The 24,048-nt window shown below is 30.4% G+C and overlaps 1 protein-coding gene across 5 annotated transcripts in view; it reads left to right on the top strand.

The window, feature by feature from the left end:
* The first annotated feature begins 1,375 nt into the window (after positions 1-1,375).
* The window catches only part of LOC115882301 (hemicentin-2-like), a 393,218-nt gene continuing 370,545 nt past the window's right edge, over positions 1,376-24,048 (top strand). Inside the window, exons 1-2 of one of the 5 annotated variants that reach the window (XM_030900284.1) lie at positions 1,376-1,522; positions 3,313-3,487. In XM_030900284.1, coding sequence (XP_030756144.1) covers positions 3,406-3,487 — 82 coding nt within the window. In that variant the 5' untranslated portion in view covers positions 1,376-1,522; positions 3,313-3,405. Of the gene's footprint in view, positions 1,619-3,145; positions 3,488-24,048 lie in introns of all 5 variants that reach the window. The other 4 variants (XM_030900282.1, XM_030900283.1, XM_030900280.1 and 1 more) reach the window with 4 other exon arrangements.

The raw sequence follows: 24,048 nt of genomic DNA, 5'->3' as shown, positions 1-24,048 counted from the left end.
TAAATATGTCAAGTTTTGATATTTTCCCTTAGAAAAAAATAGTAATTTAAATTTCAATCTAGAGTGCCATGGCCATAAATGTTACAACAATTTGACTCGAAATACCAAGTATGTCGTGATACCAAATTATTCTTAAAAAATGCATTTTTCAAATATGCTGATTCGATTTGATACAATTGAGTTAGGATTCAAAATACGAGTTGGGCATCTTTTAGCCGGCTAGGAATAGACACGAAAAACATTAGACTATCAGATATATTTTTCCAAAGCTCCTTGATTAAAAATTAATGGTTTTAATACAGCCATTTGCCAATTTTTAATTTTTAAAATGTCAAAAGTTGACATATCAAAAGTCGTTGTAATAAGAATGTGATTTTCTATTATACAGGTTGTCTTAAAAAGTGCAATTATTTTCAGGGCTGGTAGATCTCGATAAAAGAAACATATTTTCTCTTTACCGTTTTTTCAAATAAGTCCAAAGTAACCGAGTTATTTTACTTTGAAAATATACAAAAAAAATATTTTTTGCTTAAATTGAGAACCGCTGGATCTTTTCTGGGTTTTCTTTCTAGTAAATTTAATCTACTATCTATGTTGCCATATTATCAAGAAATTACGGTTTTTAACTGAAAACTAAAAAAAATACAAAAATTTATTCAAAAAATTCCAAAATTTCCAAAAAAAATGTTCGCGAAAAAAAACGTCCTGTTTCTGAAGTCGAAATATACTATTTTTTTGAAAAAATATTTGGATTTATTTCAGACTCACCCTGTATAAAGTAAAAAAATACTGTGGGTAGCATTTAAAAATCGATAGTTGTAGTCATTTCCGGTAAAACAGGAAGTAACAGAAAGTAATTGAATGCGCCCAATCAATCCCTATTTTTGTGATATACTAACATACCGAATTTCCTTATATAAAAGCAAAGAACAAAAGTTATGGGGAAAAGATACTTTTGAAACACGCCCGGTATACAGGTGAAGCTAATAAAAACATGTTGAAAGATCAGTTATTTTGATCGTTAAATATATATTTTAGTGGCGATATACCCAGAAGAATAAACTAAAACTTGCTTGTTGAGACCCGTTCTGACCTTTGGCAACTTTTTGTTAGTTAAGTTTACAAGACTGCGGGAATAGTTTCTTTTGGAAGTTGCGTCAGTGAAAAGTTGGCTTAGTAAAAATGCAAACAAATTAAGCCGTCGATAGCTATAAGCTTATTGGTGGATAGTTAACATTCTACAGCAATCGCATTAAAATAAAAGGGTGAGAAAAGCCGGTGACGCAGGCGCTTTGGAGCGACTGCGCTTTGTCGGGAAATTTTCATCCACCATAGCGGTCCGTCTCTTCTCACATAGTCGCTTGTATTCCGCATCTGTCGGCATATGCGCCCGTTTTCCGTCTGAATCCCGCAAGATTTTCGCGCGCTTAGGTCATGTGACTTGTTTCGAACATTCAAATCTTTCAGTGACAGTAGCCGTACGTGAACCATTTCCATTTGGATAAATCTGATTCGGTCGCAGGTAGATAGGACATTGTTCCTAGCGATTATTTAACACCAAAACACGGTTTAAAAGTTTTCAGAGGGAATTTATAATGAATTAGAACACTTTGTTGTGGTAGGCAAACATGTGAATATTTATGATTTGTTTTGGGTTCGGTCAAAAAATATTTGCTTTATGTCAACATATCGAATGCCATGCTGTCTAAACTTAATTCATTATTTCATTTTTATTTTTTTTTAGATAGTTCTTTTAAAACTTTTTTATTTGGCGTTTGAATATTATAAAAGAGGAAAAAAGTTGTTATTTTGCTACAAAACAAAATCAAGAGTCGATTTGACGGAGTCTTTTATTTCATTATCTGGAAAAAGCATAAACATCAGTTTTCCTCTCATATATTTCAATTAAAAGTATGTTTCCGCACGTTTTGTTCAGTATAACTTCAGAAACACTTTAATTAATTGATTATAACGTGTTAGTATCTTTTATACGCATTGATTTTGTTTTTAATAACTAGTAAAAAGATTTCTTCTGACCATAAGGTTATTGTCATATTAGTTACAATTTCTGGTAGAAAAGCAAAACAAATTTTTAGATCTTTTATTACAAATAATTTTAAATTATTACAAGCACGTTAAAATAAATACTTTTTATTCTATTTACTCTCCATTTCGAGACCAATCATCAATGATCATATCAAGATGACCAAACTAATTGGTACAAATGGCGCATTTCAAATTATGTTTTTTATATATTATATACTTGATTGGAAATAATATTTTTCTGTGTGATAATTAATGCAATTTAATTTTCTATAAATATTCATCTAAATTAGTATTGATATTTTTATTGCAAATATTATCACAAGGTTTTGTTTTTATGAAATTGCATATTTTTATCTTCACGAAGGATAACATTTTAAACATTAGTTAACATTCTTACTAAATAGATATTTATATATATATCAACTTTTAGAATTCTGTTAGTGTTCCCCTTAATTGCATTTAAAAATGGCTGCCCCTATATAGAATATTATTGCTATTTTTGTTCTATAAGTAATCATAAACCTGTTTTTGAAACTTAAAATGTTAACTGGCGACGTTACTTTGAATAATTCATCTGAATTAGTGCTTAATATGAATATATATCTAGAAAGTTTTCTTTGTTTTAAAGATATTTCCATACTTTTCTAAGTTGGCAATATTTCCAAAGTTTTTGCTAACAATAGACGTTAGTTTTGTATTGTTTAATTTCAAGATACGTCTCTAAAAGTTCATACAGTTTGTTACAGTTCTTAAATTACTTAAAACAATAGCCTCTCTTATATAGGTATTTTAATTATTACTGCATTTTCTAAAATCAGAAAATAAATTAAATGGGTATTATATTTTAATAGCAATATTTAGTCTGTAAACTTTCTTGGTTGGAGCTTAAATTAGTTGGAGCAAGATTGAATAAGTTTAGAAATTAAGTTTTAATTATTATATGTTTTTTCAAAAAAGTTTCGTACTGATTTACAGTGTCTTTTTCTTAAAAATCAAAATAATATTTCTCAATATTAAAATATTGGGTTTCTTTGTGTTATTAAGTGTCTCTGAAGTTATTCTTATTATAAATCATTTTTGGACTTTATTTTCGCTATAGGGGTGATATTACTAGGCTACGTAGAGAAGACCTTCGCATAGTTTTAGCGATTTTTATTTTACTGTTCTTCTCTATTTGCAGAAAAAGCTCGTGGTATTACAAGGATAATATAGTAAATGCCCTTGGTACCCAAGCAATTTCTGAGCTAAATTCTTATAATATGAAAGACATATACTGGCAAGACGGTGTAATTTACTCTGTGCGTGATTATTGAGTGAAGTGCAGTGTTATCTCGTTGAAACAATATTAAGGATTGAAAAATGACCAAAGCGAATGGCAAGATGTCGTCAGGGTTTTTCCTCTTCTCGCCGTGGATGTTGCTACTTCTAGAACTAAGCACAGGTACATCTTTCTAATCTTATTATTTATAGCTAACGCGCTAAACTCGCAGCGATTATTCAGGATTTCGGATTTTACGACAAAAGCTAAATATGCATAAAATTGTCATGTTTATTCTGAGTTATATCGTTAAAACGAAGAGTGCTTAGCTACCGTAAATACGAAGGGAAGTAAACAAGAGCGTACACGTACAGTATGGTTATTTGATAATCTTTTAATCTTCAATCGTCTTTATCGCGCAAAACTTTCCTTAAATTTATCAAAACTTTGTAAATAATTATGTATTTAATAATGTAGGTAAATTGTCGTATCCTTATAAATTTTTTTATTGTATTCTAGAAGTTGAAAAATTAACTAGATCTATGAAGAGTTCTTGTTCTAGTGAGCTTTATTACCAGCCTTCATTCTAAGCTCCTAATAAAGACAATTACAGGAATTACTACTTTTAGTAGATTTTTCTTGTAACTTTTTAGGTCTTCTTCTTAAGATGCCGACTTCTTACGAAGGTTGGCGACCATCATGACTAATTTTATTTTGTTGACTGCTGCCCTGAACAGGTCGTTTGATGTACAGTTGAACCATTCTCTGAGATTTCGAAGCCACGACATCCATCTTCTTCCTATGCTTCTCTTCCCTATTATTTTACCCTGGATAATTAGTTGTAGAAGCTTGTATCTTGTACCTCTCATTACGTGGCCCATATATTGGAGTTTTCTGATTTTCACCTCTTGGGACAATTCTAGATCTTTTGAGACTCTTCGTAAGACTTCTTCATTGGTAATTCTGTCAACGTATGATATCCGGAGTACCCTTCTGTAAAGCCACATCTCGAAGGCATCTATCTTTTTAAGCATTTGTTTTGTTAAGAGTGGCAGCTTCTATACCATAGAGCATTGTTGTAAATATGTAGCATCTTAGCATTCGTATTTTAAGGTGGTTACTTAAAGTTTTGCAACAAAAGAATTGCTTCATTTTAATAAAGGTGTTACGTGCTATTTCAATTCTCGTTTTTAATTCTGATGAGTAATCATTGTTGTCGTTGATCAGGGTTCCTAGATATTTATATTTATAGACTCGCTCTATTATCTGATGGTTTACGATCAGTTGAGTATTTTGATTTGGTGTTTTTGTAAATATCATGAATTTTGTTTTATTAAGGTTCATATTCAAGCCATAATGGATACTTGTTTCATACACTTTTTGGACCATTCGTTGCAGATCCTGTATACTTTCTGCTAGCAGTACGGTATCATCTGCGTATCGTATATTGTTTATAGGAACTCCGTTTACTACTACTCCAGCTGCTTTATTGTGTAATGCCTCCCTCATGATGACTTCCGAGTACATATTAAATATATAGCGGGGAAAAACTTTTTAGGTACTGATTACATAAAAATATGTATTTGAGCTGGTATATTCGCACCAACATACAAGGAAGACCTCAAGACCTAAAGCTAGCGATTAGAATGTCTTTTTTAGCTTATTCAACCAGCTCCAATAATGATGTAGCCTCCCCCAAATGTTTAGATAATTTCTTTGTAATTGCGCAAGATATCTCTGATAAAATTGATAATTTTCTATCATCAGGTTTAGTCTTCTCTAGGTCTCTTAATTGTTCGTAGGTATCGTGCTGTAATTTTTGTGGTCCATCTGATGTTCGTTCTTCTTGCTCGTTGTCCTGCCCTTTGCTAGTTGAGGGATTTAATTCTGTAGATGACATTTATTTCCTGGGTCTTTGGTTATATATAATCTATTTTTTGTGGTGTCTTGGTTATTCCCAGCATATTTCTTTTCATCGAGCGTTGTGCGAACTGCAGATTCCTGATAATGTCTGTGTTAAATGTGAAGGTTTTGCATGCATAGGTCATGACTGGTAGTACACATTGGTCGAATATTTGGGCATTCTAAATTTGAATATGATTGAATTTCTATCATATGTACTCCTTGCTAACTTAATTCTTCTGTTTATTTCGGTTAGTAGAAATCCTGGGCTATGTTATTAGTTGTCCTAAATATAATATATATTCTTCTACTATTTACAGTGTTATTTATTAGAAATTAGAATGTCTTTTTTATCTTCCAGTTTATTTACATTACTTTAGTCTTTGCTAAATTTATTTTGAGATCTACTTTGTAACTTAAATATCAGAAAATTAATAAAATTAATTCAAACATTCGATAAAATATCGAATGTTTAAATTAATTTTCTGATAATATAAATCGAAAATATTTCTATAACCAGATTTATTTCTGAAAAATGTATTCTTCAATGACACAGGTATTCTTAATATTACAATGACTAATATCTGTCAAAAATTATTGAGGTAAAATTAATTGTTAATCTATTTATGTCGTCAAAACTGAATTTAAATGTCGTGAATTGCAATCGTATATTATTCCAATATCTTTATTATATAAAGGTGTAATTATTATACAGAAAATCGTTAGCAAACCACTGGTATCGCTTCAGATATCAGATGAAATTTGTATTGACAATGGAGAAATAAATTCGGAGATATTCGCCAGCAGAAATTAGCACCGAGGAATCTAGCATGAAAATCAATCACTTCCAATATGCCAAGACCTGAAGTTAAGCGTAAAGGATCGGGCAAGCAGTTTGGGACCATTTTTGCATTAAATTCTCATTTCTTTTTTACTCTGACGTCCCATTTTGGTCAGTGATCTAATACTGCCATTAAGTTCTGAATAATATTGGTATTTGATCCGGATTTTACTTTACTCTAAGCCCGCAACAGCGATTTTTCAAAATTAATTGCACGATTTCGAGAAAAGATAGAAACCAATTCTTTTAAAACGAAAATGCTGAGTCTGTAGATTTCAGAAAATTAATGTAAGTTACGGGTATGTTATTATCCTCTGATTAACAATTTATTTTTATTATTCCTACTTCTAATTCTCTTAATATATTATTGATTTGGATAGATTTTAAAAAAAAATTATAATTTTTACTTCCAACTACTATAAATGAACCATTGAAATGAAATATTGCATAAACCGAAGACCTAAATATACTTCTTCGTTGCATTATGTCACAAGTCCGCTTCTAATGGACTAGAACAACAGATTTTAATCTATTGTAGCTTAAAGTCTATTATAGAGAGTTTCATTATGTACTATCGAGGATTTTACACGTATCTTAGCCTAGGATTTAGATATCGATTTACTTTACTCAAGACTCTGTTATATGTGAGCTTACTGGTTCAGATTACGGTGCATTGCACTCTAGTTAATATAAAAATGTCCGAAAAATAATAGTTAATCCTCTATTAAAGTTTTTTTTTAATTCGAGCTAGTTAAATCTTAGGGTTATTTTCTTTCTATTAAAGCGAAAACACTATAAAAAGAAAAATACAATTTATTTAATGTCTTTATCGTACGAAGGCCGGCATTCCCAATTCCTAATACAAATTAAAACGTTTAAATCCAACAAACAAATTAATTAGTAACCAAAAAAGAATACCGAATATCGAAGAAAATCCGAGTCACTGGAATAAAATCTGTTAAGCAAAACCGATCAATCAACTGTTGTGATTATTCGGTTCAGCCTAGTTCTGGAATTAATCAGAAAGTTAAATAGAAATACACAGAAAGGTGAAGATGGAAAAAAAATCAAAAAAAATCAAGTATGAAAATACTTTTCGGGAGGAATGTTTTTGACGAAAGGCAGTATCTGAGATGGTTTTACCGAGATTAGTTCTCCATCACTGATATCAGTCGTACCAAAATTTATGGTACAAATGGTTGTCGTCTCGGCGCACTCAGCAGTGGCGGATACAGAGGGGGGGCCTATGGGGCCCGGGCTATATAAAATTTCTAGCTATATCGTTTGCTTTTTCATTACCTTCTATCCCTTTGTGGGCTGGTACCCAGAGTGGGATAATTTTATTTTCTTTGTCTAATATAAATAGAAAGGCACATTAATTTTAGGGCCAAGAAGCCACTTCTTAAGTTACAGATTGTCTAACTTCCACAACAACACAGCAATATAAAACATTTTGTTCCTCCCCAATCTTCATCCTCGTATTTATTCACTGACGAAAAATATTATTAATGAATGAAATGAAAACTTTTCTACGGATCGACGAAACTATTCCAAAGCTAATAACTAATTTAAAATTATGAGGTTTACAAACTTTTGATAAAAACGAATATTCGATATTTTTAACTGACAAGTTCGAATAACTTTCTGGATTAGGATATCGATAACGTTGTTGAGCTCAAGCCAAATATAAAATTCCAACTTATCGGAACTTCTATTATTCAGATATATACCGTGAAAGAAGAAACTCTCCAAATAAAATTTTTCTAGTTCTGTTATTTACTTTAAATGTCATTTTAAAATTTACATTATTTTTTATATACTGCCTGATTAATTCAATTAAAATATTGTCATCGTACTCAAGAATAATAATATCCTAGCAGCTGTTAATATGCATATTCCGGAAATAGATTTAGAAGATTCTTATGGCTTTATTGAAAATTAATATTCCCAAATATAGACGTATTAAACGTGTCCTTTGCGAGCCTAAACTGGACCCTAAATTCGTATCCAATTTGCTTTCGAATCGCAGTGCTCGCCAGTCCAATTTTCTACAAATGACCAAGGTTTAGTTCTTAATCTCATATGGCGATAACTGTCTAATCAGAATGATTGCATTCAATATCGTTTTGTATATCTTGTACAGAGGGATTGCCTATATTTTCTGAATTAAAATGATTTTACAGTAAGCGTAAAAGTAACATTTCAGTTTGAGCTTCACCATGTTGCTAAAATTGTTATAATATAATTTCTAAAATATTTGTTAATTTTACGCTATCAAAACTTGTATTCTTTTTTAAATCTTTAAAACTTAAAGAATCATAATATAATCATACAATAATACTGTCATAGTCAAGAACTTCAGTCTCCTACTATGACGTTGTTTTATTTCCATTACATGTATATTTTTTAAACAACGTATAGTTTTTAAACGATGATTTATTAGAGAATTAAATGTATCAGTAAAGAGACGTGAATGTCAGTTTCAAGCTGAACACTAATTATTTAAAATCTAACTAAGCTGTTATTGTTATCTAAACAAGTACATAGATGAACTGACCAAAAATCAATTTCCTACTAAACAATCCCTAATGTTAGTTCTTGAATGTTTGTCAGTCTTTTGCTAAAACCCGATGTGTTTGTTTCATATGTTTGATAGCAAGATAGCATATCGTATATATTATATAACACTAAGCAGCATTTTTTTAAATTATTCAGTCAAGTCGAAAAGAAAAACAAAATAGAAATAATTATGAAAAATAACATTGTTTAATTCGCACGCACTCGAATCTTCCGAATGGAATAAAATGCCATATGGTTATAAATGCCTGAACATGATTTCTGTTTGGTTCTTTATTACCACGAATTTGTCTAAAACATACAATAATTATATAACTAGAAGAATATATGGAAGTATACGTATCTAATATAATAGTGTTTACTAAATAATGTAGGAACATATAAAACGTCATAAAGAAGATGCTTTGAATGCCGAAATAAAATAAATTTTTATTTTAACAAAATGATGTACTTGTATTGTCTGATCTATACTTAAATCTAAATGGCTTCGTATCTATCATTTTTGTATATTTTGTCTGGTTTTTCAACATTTTGTTGAATGCTTTATAACTTTATTTAGAGGTTCTTTATAGCTTCAATTGACGATCAATATCAAAGCCATCTATAGTGCTCTTGAATATTTTAGGAAGAAACTATAATAATGCATTTTTAGAGTCTTTGTGGATAAGAAAAATCTACCTTGATTTCCGTGCTGCATAAGAGCCTTTTTAAATTTAAAAATGAAATATTTCAGTGCAGCAGAAATGTTTTATACATTTACTACTTTTTCACAAAGACATTGGTGTAGGAAACACGAAACTATCAATTGCTTCTTGATAATAATAATAATACAAGATTTTCTTTGTTTTAAGAGAGCAATTAGTAAATCTATTTTTGGGGTAGTACCGCCGACACATGAACGCATTAAACAAGTTGCAACAGAGACACCTTAGACAACTCTTGAGAATCAAATGGTTCCACCATGTCTCAAACGTATCGGTCCTTGAAAAAGTTACCTGCGAGAGCGTTGAAATTACGATTACTAAATCCCGCTTAAGATAAGCTGGTCACGTATGCAAGATGCAAGAAAACAGCCTACCAAAATCTCTTCTTTACGGTGAGCTTGTAGACGGTAAGAGGAAACCGGGTGGACAATTCAAAAGGTACAAGGATATTTTCCACGAAAACTTAATTAAATAATAGCACACAATAAAACACAACGGAGAAGAATTGTAAACTCAGTGACCAGCAACAACCAAAAAGTAAAGAGGCAACAAAGCAATGAGATTTTTGAATGTCCGGAGAGCGGAAGAGAAAACATCACGTATTGGACTTTTCAGTTACAGAAAGCTCATGAAAGAAAACGCCTTGGGTAACCATCTTCTGAAGCGTGTCAAATAGTCGTCAGCGAGTAATGGCAATATGTATGTATGTTTTGGGGTAGTCAGAATGTGAGAAAATTTGTTTTTTTGAATGTATTAACTCTCAATTCCTTCCTTTATTTAATTAAAAATTATGTCTTGTTAAACCAAGATTAAATAAGAAACTCTTGCAGTTGGAAATACTATATATACTTTAACTTTCTATATAAGTAACTTGAAAAAGCTTATATAAGGAAATAAGACGATAAAACTATTTTTAAAAACTGTCGAGAATATTAGAGATAAGAGAGTCTTTGTTAACCCAGATAAAATAGGGTGAAAATTGATATTTTATCAGAATCCAGCAGTCAAAAAAACTATTCTAGAGGAAAATGCGAGCTCTCAAGTTTCGTGATGTTGTATAATAGGACACATATGCATTTTTATTGGTAGATGTTTGTCGTGTTTTCAGCAGGAAAATTTGGGCGGAAGTAAAAATCCGCATAACGTGCCGTTTCGAGTAAACACATATTTTTAGTACATCGTCGAGTTAGACAAAGGCAGCAGGGAAAAAATTTATTCGAACTAACTTAGATCAAGGAGCAAGAAGGAGATATAGCATAATTTTAGTGAAAAATGACACAATTCTCATTTTTCTTTTCTTTCTTCTGCGTTTAAGATAATTTATTTTACCTTCAAACGGCCCGACAAGAAGCTGATCCTCAAAAACAGATTTTTCTACGACTGTTTCTTTTTCCGATGATAAATCTTTTAATTTCATTTTGATCTAAATCATTAATAAAAAAAATACGTCTTATATACGTACATATGTTTTATCAAAGTCTGCTGAATATAAATATATATATATATATATAATATATTTAAAAGAAGAAAGAATTTATTGGGCAAGCCTACAGTAAGATTAGCCATGAGACATGACTAAAACATGACTATCCATAGATACTGAGTGTTTCTGCCTTCCGGCTTCATCAATACGGGAGGTATCAGCAACGATGAACTAGTGATCCTGAAAAAAGAAAAAGGGGAAGCAAACGAGGCACCTAGGCACAGCCAGGCACAACAAATGGTGCCTGGAGGAATCAGCAACGATGAACTAGTGATCCTGAAAAAAGAAAAAGGGGAAGCAAACGAGGCACCTAGGCACAGCCAGGCACAACAAATGGTGCCTGGAGGAATCAGCAACGATGAACTAGTGATCCTGAAAAAAGAAAAAGGGGAAGCAAACGAGGCACCAGGCACCATTTGTTGTGCCTGGCTGTGCCTGGTGCCTCGTTTGCTTCCCCTTTTTCTTTTTTCAGGATCACTAGTTCATCGTTGCTGATTCCTCCCGTATTCATGAAGCCGGAAGGCAGAAACACTGAGTGTCTACCGGTAGTCATGTTTTAGTCATGTCTCATGGCTAATCTTACTGTAGGCTTGCCCAATAAATTCTTTCTACTTTTTTATTACAGTTCCAACGATAACATCTTTTGTTTATAATATATTTATATATTATATAGATATATAATTAATAGTAAATGCTGGTGGTTGAAACTAAACGAATTCCATCGTCTTTATTTTATTTTTTTATTAACACAACGTTTCGGTCAGAAGTATCACTGACCATTATCAAGTGTAAATTCTGGTATTACCTATTAATTATTAACACATTGATTTTGGAAGCATTGTTATTACTTACCAACAGTAATATACATTTTCAAGGCACTCGCTTCAATTGATAGCTACTTGTACACCTTCTGAGACTGTAACTAAGGGTACTCTATTCTTTTTAATCTATTTTCTTCATATTTTTGCCGGAACATTCGTTAACAAATTCATTAGGGGAAGATTTTGGTATAACAATGCTTCTGATGGGTTGTTTCATCAACACTTTCCGGGAGGGGCATCTACATCTGAAGACGTGGAGGAGCTACAGAAGGAGTGGAGGAGTCCTCTATATCTTCAGATTGTACACCTTCCGCGACTGTGACTTCTTTTATTTCCTTCATATTTTTGCCGGACAAATAGTTAACTAGTAACAGGAAGGATTTTCTGTATAAAAATACTTTTTTATAGCCTAAAATGTTTAGAAAAGTTTGTTTTCGATAAGAGCGAAAAGTGAAAAACAGTAACCTAACCTAACCCAACAACGTGACAGTAAAAAGATTAGAAGAAAAACAAACGCAACATATCGCTGCGCCCCAGAGACAAAAAGCCGTGACAGCGTAAAATATATTTAGAAGAACATACCGCACCATATTTTCAACAATAATTTCGAATGAATAATGGCTCGTACGGGTGAATAACTTTTCTATTTTATTTGAAAAACCGGCCCCAATGATTTATAAGAAATATATAAACGTAAATCTTGTTGAAAATAATTTTGAAGCATTATTCGGATTAAATCGCTGTTTCTCCATTTAAGAGTTAATGATTACTAACTTCATGGACGTTTCTTTGTTTACTAACGTAATTAAATTTTAAATATTTTAAATTTTTAGTAAATACTTGTTTCATAATGCTGAAGTACTGTATGGTAATTATTTATTTATTTAATCTGTTTATAATTGGGAGATTACCTGGGAAACAAATTTTAGTTAAAACTTTGATGCAGGTGGAATTTGTGGATTACCTACGAGAAACAGATATTTCAAGCATAAATGTATTTACTCTGAATTGTAACTACTTTAATGAGGACTATGAATGGAGCTGATGACACATATTTCTCTTCCCTCAGAAAACTAGTTAAGATACTCTGTTTCATCTCAGAACCTACGGCTAAGAAAAATATCTCAAAGATTTCCCTTGATTTAAGAACAATCTTTACTACGTCGCGTCGGACCGATCATTTTAGGTTAAAACTAATTAACAAAACAATTTAGATCGTTTGTAATTAAATTGTTTTCAATGTTACGTTCAATTAATAGCATTTTACGCCGTACAATTCTTAAATTAAATTAAAACTTTTTAAATTAGCAATAGGAAATAAATATAATTATTACCTCGAAGGAGAAATGCCTTTTTGCTCCCTTTAATTTCGCAAGGTATAATGAAAGTTTCAAGATTGAACTTTTGTTCAGCCTGTTTCTATACAGAGTGGTGTGCAAGACAAGATTCCTTTTTAAAATAAAGTTTTATTTTGATCGGGCCGCAATAAGCTGGAAATATTTTTTTATCAATGAAAGAAAAACAGTTCGACGTAGATGTAGCACTGAGTCGTTTTCGTCTAGTAATTATAGTCTAGTAGGAATAATAGTTAATTTTATTAAACGGGATATAAACGAACGACAAGTATTCAAAATCTTTCTAGTGGAAAACGAACTTGACATCTGCGAATCATCGAGTGATAAATATGTAGCATATGTTTATCGTCGCGTGTTTAGATTTACTGCATCTATTATTCTTGCAACTGACTATTAAATTTATTAACTTATACAGCCCTCGAAAATACAGAGCTTTTAACCCAATTACACGAAAAGAACCATATAGAATTATATTTAAATACAATCAGAATATATTTATTTTCGTTTCCTTCCTAAGAGTTGTATTTATACAGGGCGGGTCTTAAATAAGTGCAAATATTTTCAGGGTTGGTAGATCTCGGATCTCAATAAAAGAAACATATTTTCTCTTAACCATTTTTCAATAAAGTCCAAAATAACCGAGATATTTTACTGTGAAATTTTCAAAAATAAATTGATTTTTCTCTTACATTTTGAGAATCCCTGACTGTTTTCTGGGTTATCTTTCTTGTAAGTTTAATTTAGTGCATATGTTGCCATATTATGAAGATTATGTTTTTTAACTAAAAATTAAAAAAAGTTTAAAATTTTTTTTAAAAATTCTAAATTTTCAAATTTTGTTTTTCGCGAAAACAAACTCATAGACGTGTCTCTAGGGTCGAAATCGAAATATACAACCCCTAAAAATATTTGCACTTATTTAAGACTCGGCCTGTATAATAATAAAAACTGTGTTTTAAAAATCGATTATGTTTTTTTTTCTTTAAAATTTAGTGAATCATTATCAGCCTTAAAATCACATTTTGAATCGACCGATAAATATGCTCCCTGACATAGATTCAAATTTCAGATAACTTTTTCCTTTCATTTCTACTCGCTCTTTTTTCTCATTAAATATAATTATTCCTTCAAAATTTTATATTAGAACCTTATCTTTTTTATTTATTTATGTTTAATTTAGACCTTAGTTCAAGTTCAGTAAAAAAGGGCTACAGAAAATGATCAGCGTATTCTAATAAATTTAAGATACAGGCATAAATTTTCAGAGATTAATCGGTAAAGTAAATGAAGGATTATTTTTTTTTTGAAACATTTATACTATGCTTTATTTTGACTATAAATGTAAGGATAGGTATCGACGATATTTGGTCACCCAACACGAAATATAGTGCCATTTGCTGCTTGGTATTGAAACTCGATAACTGATGAAAGAGTAACGGCTATGTGATATATGTCAACATGTTTTTCAGCGATGAGTATCAGTGCATGGCAAGATGAATGTATGCGTAACGAGTGGAGTTGCTCGAATATTTGTTGTTTAATATTGGTCTGATTTCCAAAACCTTTTTATAAAATATGTTGAATTACTATGGAGTTTGCGTTTAAATTTACGGTTTTTTAAAATAAAAAAGGTTTTTGTATTATAAAAAAAAGTTTAAGAAAATTTCACTCAGTTTTATAAAATTTAGAAGCTGAAAAACAAACTTAGACAGAGAGCGATTTGTAATAGGTTCTTTTACCAAATAAAAGTACAAGATAAACGCTAAAAGTTAAACTAATGTGATTAAGACCTAATGGATATTAAATAAAGTACTGTAAACTAAGAAGAATGAATTTAAAATGAATTAAAAACAATTTAATTACATAAACTGAGATTCAGATCTCTACTCTTTTGAATATATTTTTGTACCCAAGGGTTGGCCAAAATAGTCATAATTTCTGCTAACTAAAATTTTATATTTTCTTTTGTCGAATGTTTCACCTGCGAAAATATCATGCCGGTGATAAAAATGCCAGATGTCATAAAGGCAAGTTTTTTTGTTCAACATATTTCGGACAAACTGTCAATTGTTAACGTAAAACAATACAAAATCCACGATCTACTACAAACAATTTCTACTAATTAAAATTTTATATTTTCTTTTGTCGAATGTTTTGCCTACGAAAATATAATGCCGGTGATAAAAATGTCAGATGTCATAAAGGCAAGTTTTTTTGTTCAAGATATTTCGAATAAACTGTCAATTGTTAACGTAAAACAATACAAAATCCACGATCTACTACAAACAATTTCTACTAATTAAAATTTTATATTTCCTTTTGTCGAATGTTTTGCCTGCGAAAATATAATGCCGGTGATAAAAATGTCAGATGTCATAAAGGCAAGTTTTTTTGTTCAAGATATTTCGAACAAACTGTCAATTGTGAACGTAAAACAATACAAAATCCACGATCTACTACAAACAATTTCTACTAATTAAAATTTTATATTTTGTCGAATGTTTTGCCTGCGAAAATATAATGCCGGTGATAAAAATTTCAGATGTCATAAAGGCAAGTTTTTTTGTTCAAGATATTTCGAATAAACTGACAATTGTTAACGTAAAACAATACAAAATCCACGATCTACTACAAACAATTTCTACTAATTAAAATTTTATATTTTCTTTTGTCGAATGTTTTGCCTGCGAAAATATCATGCCGGTGATAAAAATGTCAGATGTTATAAAGGCAAGTTTTTTTGTTCAACATATTTCGAACAAACTGTCAATTGTTAACGTAAAACAATACAAAATCCACGATCTACTACGAACAATTTCTACTAATTAAAATTTTATATTTTCTTTTGTCGAATGTTTTGTCTGCAAAAATATAATGCCGGTGATAAAAATGTCAGATGTCATAAAGGCAAGTTTTTTTGTTCAACATATTTCGAACAAACTGTCAATTGTTAACGTAAAACAATACAAAATCCACGATCTACTACAAACAATTTCTACTAATTAAAATTTTATATTATCTTTTGTCGAATGTTTTGCCTGCAAAAATATAATGCCGGTGATAAAAATGTCAGATGTCATAAAGACAAGTTTTTTTGTTCATGATATTTCGAACAAACTGTCAGTTGTTAACGTAAAACAATACAAAATCCACGATCTACTACTAATAATTTCTACTAATTAAATTTTTATATTTTCTTTTGTCGAATGTTTTGCCTGCGAAAATATAATGCCGGTGATAAAAATGTCAGATGTCATAAAGACAAGTTTTTTTGTTCAAGATATTTCGAACAAACTGTCAATTGTTAACGTAAAACAATAAAAAATCCACTTTCTACTACAAACAATTTCTACTAATTAAAATTTTACATTTTCGTTTGTCGAATGTTTTGCCTGCAAAAATATAATGCCAGTGAAAAAATAGCAAACAATTTTTTTGGTTACAAATGGCTACAAAAATTTCTTTCGTTAAGTCCTTTTAAGTATTAGATGAGGAATTAAAATTAATAATGAACTAATTTAACAAAGCTTTTTATAAAGAACCTGGAAAAATTGCCTAATTTTTAATTCAGAACCATTCACGGTATAATACACTTTAATAAACTCTTCATAGAGAGCTTTTTATTTTTTGTTTCTTTTCTTCATATATACTAGCGAGATTATTCTGATATGTGTTTAAAATAAATGCCTGAGTAAGTAAAACATGAAAAATTCTAGGATAGAATGAATAGAGAAGTAGATTCGTGAGGAAATATATAGAGAAAAATTACAAATTACAAATTTAATAGCAGCTTGTTTCGAAAGTAGCTTTTAAATACGTAAAATGTCATCGTTCGTTCTATTAAATGAACATGTTACGTTGGTGATTTGTTCGTATCAGAGGCATCTTTAATATGAGCCCGAGTTCTATTCGTTGTTAAGAATACGGAGTACGAAATTAGACGAAATTCAATAGAGACGATATTGATCAGAAAGATACATATATTTCCGCTTAAAATAATTTTAAGTTCGCGTATTATTTCAGCACGAAATCCTCCGCAGATTCAATTTCACAGATTTAAGTAGGGCTCTTGGGCTGGAAGAATATTTTAATAAAACTTAAACGGGTAGGCAATTGAGCACGACTAAGATGGTGGAAAATTCGTCTCCTCGAATGTACCGATTAAAGCAATTCGTCTATTTCTTATGTCATAATTTTAGCAGGTTATAAAATTTTATACAGTCTAATATATAAAATTATCGTGTCACAATTTTAGTTACTGTACTCCTCCGAAACGGCATCGAAACGGCAACAAAAAATACATACAACCCTAAATTTTCACCCTTCTACCATCAACCCCTACTTTTTAATAGTGGTTGTTTTTTTAATTTTTTTGTTAACCGATTTGACGAAATTTTATATGTATATTCAGTAGGCCTGAGAATAGGTTGTTATCGATTTTTTATACCCCTAAGCGATGGACAAGACCTTTTTTGGACAAAATTTTTTATTTTTTTATTATGTGGCATTAAAAAAGACATAAAACCCTAAATTTTTACCCTTCTACCATCAACCCCTATTTTTTTAATAGAGATATTAGTAATTCAATAATTTTAATTTAGCAACAAATTGTTTTTAAAAATTGTTGAAATACCTTAAATTAAAAACGCGAGTAAGATTGGCTATAGACTGGGTATAATCGTATTTACGAAAATTCAATATACCTTTAAGTATATACCAGATGCAAAAATTGGGGTATTTACACAAATTTCAATATACCGGGTACTTGCCCATCACTGACCTTAACCAACCCAGCCAAATAGAAATAACTTTTTGTATTTTCGATCCAGTAGGAATTGTTTTTTTTTATTAGGAAAAATAACCGAAAACATATCAGATACACTGCCTAGGAAATTTCCAGCATAGTAATATTTTTAATAGTATTTTTTTAAACTGTGTAGCTAGTTGTAATTTCAATACAGTATTATCAGTGTTAAATATTAAAAATTAAGATTTAGGCTATGACAAAAGGATAACCACATAAGGTATGTTGATGTTTGCTTGGTTTCGCCATGATACCTGTTCAGTTTTAATTTAAAAATAGATGCAGTTTTTCTTAAATTACTTAAAATTGGCTTGTCCAATATAATTAAAATCTAGCATATGTAGTCAGCATACGCTGGCGTTTAAAAAACCTATTTACGACTTTGCTGTAAAATCAACAGTGAAGCCAATATTTCTTCAGTTTAAAATTTGCATGGGATTTTCTGTTTCCAACGACGATGCATCATAGCTGACCCTACTTGGAGTATTTTTTAATGAATAGTTAAGAGATTCTTTTTTGCTACGTAAAGAAGTTGGTGTATTTCCGCAAACTAAGCTAACCTAGTTTCCCAAAGTTACATACAACCATAAAATTTATTATTTAGCACACTTTACGTCTCGCAGACTGTACATTTAAGGTGGTAATCTTAAAATTTATTTCAAACTATTTATTTCGCACTTAGACTGCATTAAACTTACATAGAACACACTTTCGCCATAATGAGATGAGGGGAAGATAAAACCGACTATAAACAAGCTTTCCCGGATCTTAATTTTCCAGTTATTGACGAAACCAAACCACATTTTCTTTGTTCCATCTATTTTGCCTTCTCTTTTATATAATGATCTTGAGAAAATGTAGAGTGTAGACTTTTATTAAAGTCATTATTATTTTTTGCTTATGGTATTTACCAATTCGTAGAATAAGCCTATAAAAAAATACAGTTTCATAGTTCTTACTTCTTTCTGTATTATGGTAACTGTGAGAAATAAAAATGCAAGGGATAAAATTCAAAGAAAGATTTTAAAAGTTTGTGTGGGATGGAGTAAACAAAAATTCGACTAAAACCTTAATAAACCTGGTACAGGACGAGCCAAATAGAGGTTTCACGAAAAGTAACTTTGTTTGCCCAAGCCCTTTGTGATATAGATTGCCTTAAGGGTTGATAACATTAATTACAAAATGTTGACCCTAATTAAAACGAGATTGTTTAGAATACATTATTAATGAATAGCCCTGAGCTACTAAGTTCACCTAATGTATCGGAAAAGGTTTTCCTTTATAAGCAATAGTTTTCTTGATTTTTTTGTTCTAAGGACGCTGTCGTATATCTTTCTTTTAAACGCAAAATAGATTTTTCTTGCGCTAAATCACAGAAAAAAAGATGTAACAGTAAATTCATCTTTCCTTTTTTATTCCAGGAGACATATTTTTGCCTTTCGCAGATGTTACAGTAACAGCATTTTAGAAATGTTCCTGTTTGTTCTGTGTGATTTAAAAGCCGTAAAAGGAATATTTTTCATAAAGGAGCAAAGGATATCAAGTGACAAAGAATCGCATTTTAATAAGAATCTATATATACGTACGCTTAAAACGATAAATGTACATCGCCTTGTGGCAGAAAATAATGCGATTTATCAAAAAGATATACCTGGATTCCTTTTTGGGAGCAGAGAAATGTGATATCGCTCTTTTAATATTCCTCGCCTAGACTTAGTTGCGTTATATTTCAGAGAGATTTAATTTTTACTTTGCAAGTTGCAGAGAAGTATCATTATTCCACTTACAACAACCTCGATAATATTAAATTTCTTTTTCCTGTATTTACAAACTTAAAAAGTTTAATTAAGTTTGTTTAGACACAGTAATTGGGCTTTATCTCATCTTAACTTAATTTAATTAATTTATATTGGAGAAAATCATTAATTTACACCCGGAAAAAAACATAATTAATTTCTGTTTAGTGTCTATTCTTAAGAAAATATCAAAATGTTACTAGCTGGAAAATGTCCTAGGCCCCAGTGTATCTGATATATTTTCGGTTAATTTTCCTGATAAACCAATTCCTATAGTCTATAAAATGAATAACTTTGAATTTTGACCGTTATTTTTTACCAACATGGCAAATATAAAATCCCTCTGTCCAAAAAGTTACTGATATTCTTTAAAATGAGTGCCTGAACGAATCAGATAGGTAACTCTTTTTACTTTCGTGATATAGAAAAGGAAAATAATAAAACAAGTGACAGACAGTTCTTCCTCTTCTTGCAAAAATTAACGCGAAATGTCATAATTGACAAAAGTAAAATGTCATCAGCCTTTGACATTTCTAAATATCAGACCAATGCCGTCTCTAATAGAACAGCCTCGGAGCGAGATTTATGACGTCACGCTAGTTAGATACCACGGATTAATAAATATGTTGTAGAATACACGGAAAACTTAATTATTCCTCGTATTTTTGGTTTGTATTTTAAAAATGATATAGTTTACATGAAATATGCATAATATACAGTTAATAAATACAATATATATACCTATTTATAGTAATAAATACTTTGGCAAATAAACTATGAACCATACAAATGCAGCAAATGTTTTACAATATACTAATAATGAATAGGTACATAAGATAATGGGTAAAATGTAAAATATATTTTAAATTTTGGGGTTTGAAAATCGATCTAATTTAACCAAAAACATTCAGTATCTACTAATAGTGATATATTATTATTTGCATTCACAAAATTTATATGTATATTTTGCAAGCATCAATGTTCGAAAAATTATATTTGCAAATAATACAATATCATAGAAAAAAAGGCGTCAGCGACGGCTATGAAATAAAGATCGCTGTCATTTTATATGTAAAATTATTCTAAAATTTTTGATTTTCTTGGGATTTAGGTTCGGGAAAAACGCTGATTAGGTTTTCATTTGGTTTTTCATTATTTTTTTTAGTTTAAAAAAAACGTCATAGCTAACGTTTATAGCCTTCATCAGTGTTCTGTCATATGAAAAAAATAGTGTCGAATATAATCCAAATAATTATGTTCATGTATTCTACAACATATTTATTATCCGTAGTATCTAACTAGCGTGACGTCATAAATCTCGCTCTAAGGCTGTTCTATTAGAGACGGCATTGCATCAGCATGGCCGCAAGTTGCTAACCTAATAAAATATACACTAGAAAAGCCCGCGGGAACTGTCAAGTTCAAAGTTATTCGTTTCACAGACTATACCAGGTAGACAATACAAAAAGTTATCGCGGATGACTGAAGATAATTTTGATGTACTTCACATGGAAGAAAATTACAATATTAATATAAGAAGTATTTTAGAAAATATAAAAAGAAGAAAAATAAAAATTATTCATTTAAATAATAAAATTATTAAAAAATGCCAGAAGGCAACGTAGAATGCAGTAGTAATCTGTTATAAAATGGTACTTTTGCTGTACATTCCTTGAGCTAATTCCCGCATAAGGTCATTTCTTATTATTTTACTATTAAGTAAAATGTAAAATAATTGGTTTTCTATTAATATATGCGTTTAAAATGTAAAGGTCATTTTCAAAACTATTTGCTAAATAAAAATGGAACATTAGTTAAACTAAAATACGTTTAAATGCAATTTGTTGTACACTTCTACGTTATAGTGCCTACGGTTAGTGTATCCGAAATGCATTTTTGTAATTTAAAAGTTGTTCAAAACAGGCAAAACAAGCCTAACGTTCAAGAAATACAATTCGACATTGACAAAATCATAGCATGGCAATTTAGGTATGGCATTTGCCTGGTTTTACACTGTTACCTGTTCGGTTTTAATTTAAAAATAGATGCAGGAATAATAGTTAAAAATAAAGTAACAAATTAGCATTAATTTCTGTTTAGCGTCAATTTTTTATATGTGAAAATTTAAAGCTGTATGTTACTGCACGTAATTTTAAATACAAAATATGTCTGCAAATTTATCTAAATAATATATTTAAATAAAGCGTAAAGGTTCACGGTCAAATACGTTAGATGCCGTAATAGCTAAAAGCTAGTCATATCATAAATTCATATTTGGCAAATAGGTCAGCTTAAAACGGCCAACTGTGGCGCTTATAGCAAATAGGACTAAAATTAATTTGGATGCACTTAGACAAAGACTTTGCCGATTAAAATAATTAGTCTAATCGCAAATATTGGACTTTCGTAGCAATATTGCAAGCTGGAAATTGCTTTCTTCTTTGCGATGGACTTTAATTCTATGCAGTTTTGTTGGTACACTAAATATTAAGTTATTATTTTTTTAAGTTTTTAGTTAAAACATATATTTTTTTGGTAACATAGGTAGTAGATTAAATTTACAAGAAAGAAAACCCAGAAAAGATCCAGTGGTTCTGAAAATGTAAGCAAAAAAACTTTTTTTTTCGAAGTAAAGTAACTCGGTTATTTTGGAATTATTTGAAAAACGATAAAGAGAAATTATGTTTCTTTTTATCGAGATCTACCAGCCCTGAAAATATTTGCACTTATTTAAGACTCGCCCTGTATATACAGTGTTATCAGTGATCGACGGTGGGTAAATACCCAATGGGTATAATAAAGAAATTTGGGTATATATCTGGTATATACCCAGAAGTAGTATCATAATAAGTAATTTTTAATCAAACTCAAAGCAGAAACTATCGCCGAAGATAAATTTCATTGACTTGAGTCAATAAATAAAAAAAATCATATGATGCGGACTCAATCTGTCGCACTGTATTTATTTGTAAGTAATAAAAAGTATTTCTGATTTGGCGACCAAAAAAAGGTAACTAACAAAAACTGAACTTGAATGAAAATGTGAAATTGGGCACCGCCTTGTATACTTTACTACTAAAGATAACATAAATATTACTTAAAAAGTTTCTTAGTAATTTTGCGCTAAAATTTTAATCATCCCTTTTTTATTCGAAAGAATAATGACTTGAAAGGCCTCTAAAACTGGCCGAAAGTTTTAATGACTTTGAAACTCTACAAAAATGCCTATGGGAGATGTTTCTAAAGATCCATACAAAAAATTGTAATACAGTGGTTAAATTCCATTTGCATTGTATAAAATTAGGTACAACGAGTGTAGGATTAAAAATGAACAAAAATTCTCCAGGAGCTTGTTTAAAGTTTCGAGCTTATAACTAAATTCGACCTTAACATAACTTAATAATGTTTTAAGAGGATGTTAAAAGTTTTAAAGATATATTAATTGAGAGTTTTAACATAATCTTTTTTTAAATAAAAATAGAAATCCCGCCTAAAGTGAGAAAATGGCTGAGGAAACTTTTTACATTAACTTTTTAGGTGCATATATTTAAACCGTCGTTTAAAAACTACTACTAAAAAAGTATATTTCAGTTAACATACTTAAAATAGCTTTTGCTTTCAGTTACAGTTAGGGTATAAAAAATATATGTAGTTTTTATAATGTACGTTTTTATTTGTCCACACAGTATATGCTTATCAGAAGGCACAAATGCTTTGAATTTAAGCACATTATTATTTGATAAATGATATCCTAAAATTAGTACTTTCATATTAACTGGCAAAACAGAGTAGTAATAAAGACTAAGTACGTTTGAAGTTTCCTGTCAATTGCTAAAAGTTAAGACATATCCTGATGGCGAAAGTTATTTTATGCCCTGTATACAGCGCCGTTACAGCTGTTTTAAACCTTACTAAATATAATCTTATCGGCGCTATGAAAAGGGTTGCTAAGCTAAACCCAGGCAAACGACCAAGGAACGTAACAGAACGGCAGAATGAAAGGATTAAAAGAATTTGTTGAAATAATCCACGTATATTTGCTACACACATTTTGGTGGAGCTAAACGAGTATGGAGTTTCTAAATGTACACGATCCAGTATCATTTAGTAGGATCTGGATTACCTAGCAGATGACCCAGGCAATAAGCCACCCTTTTCTAAAGGAGTCGCTTGTTTGAGGACGCCATTTTGGTTATGGGATATTCCAAACTGTCAGTGCAAGTTTAATTTATATTTTTTAATCAACCAGTCTTTTGGTATTATATTCAAAAATGCTAGTATAACAAATTTAGTCATATCAAAAAGTATACCGGGTGCGTCTCAAAAGTGGTTTACCCCCCATAACTTTTTTATTTTTTCAGACAAAAATAAGAAATTTGGTATGTTAGTATATGACATAAACTAGGATATATTGACGTATTCAATTCTTTTCGGCCACTTCCTGTTTCACCAGAAATGATT

The sequence above is a fragment of the Sitophilus oryzae genome, unplaced genomic scaffold (genome assembly GCF_002938485.1).
Source record: "Sitophilus oryzae breed Bouriz unplaced genomic scaffold, Soryzae_2.0 scaffold_177_pilon_pilon, whole genome shotgun sequence".
NCBI lineage: Eukaryota > Metazoa > Arthropoda > Insecta > Coleoptera > Curculionidae > Sitophilus > Sitophilus oryzae.
The sequence above is the reverse complement of the archived record's forward strand: the minus strand, read 5'-3'. Positions and strand labels throughout refer to the sequence as shown.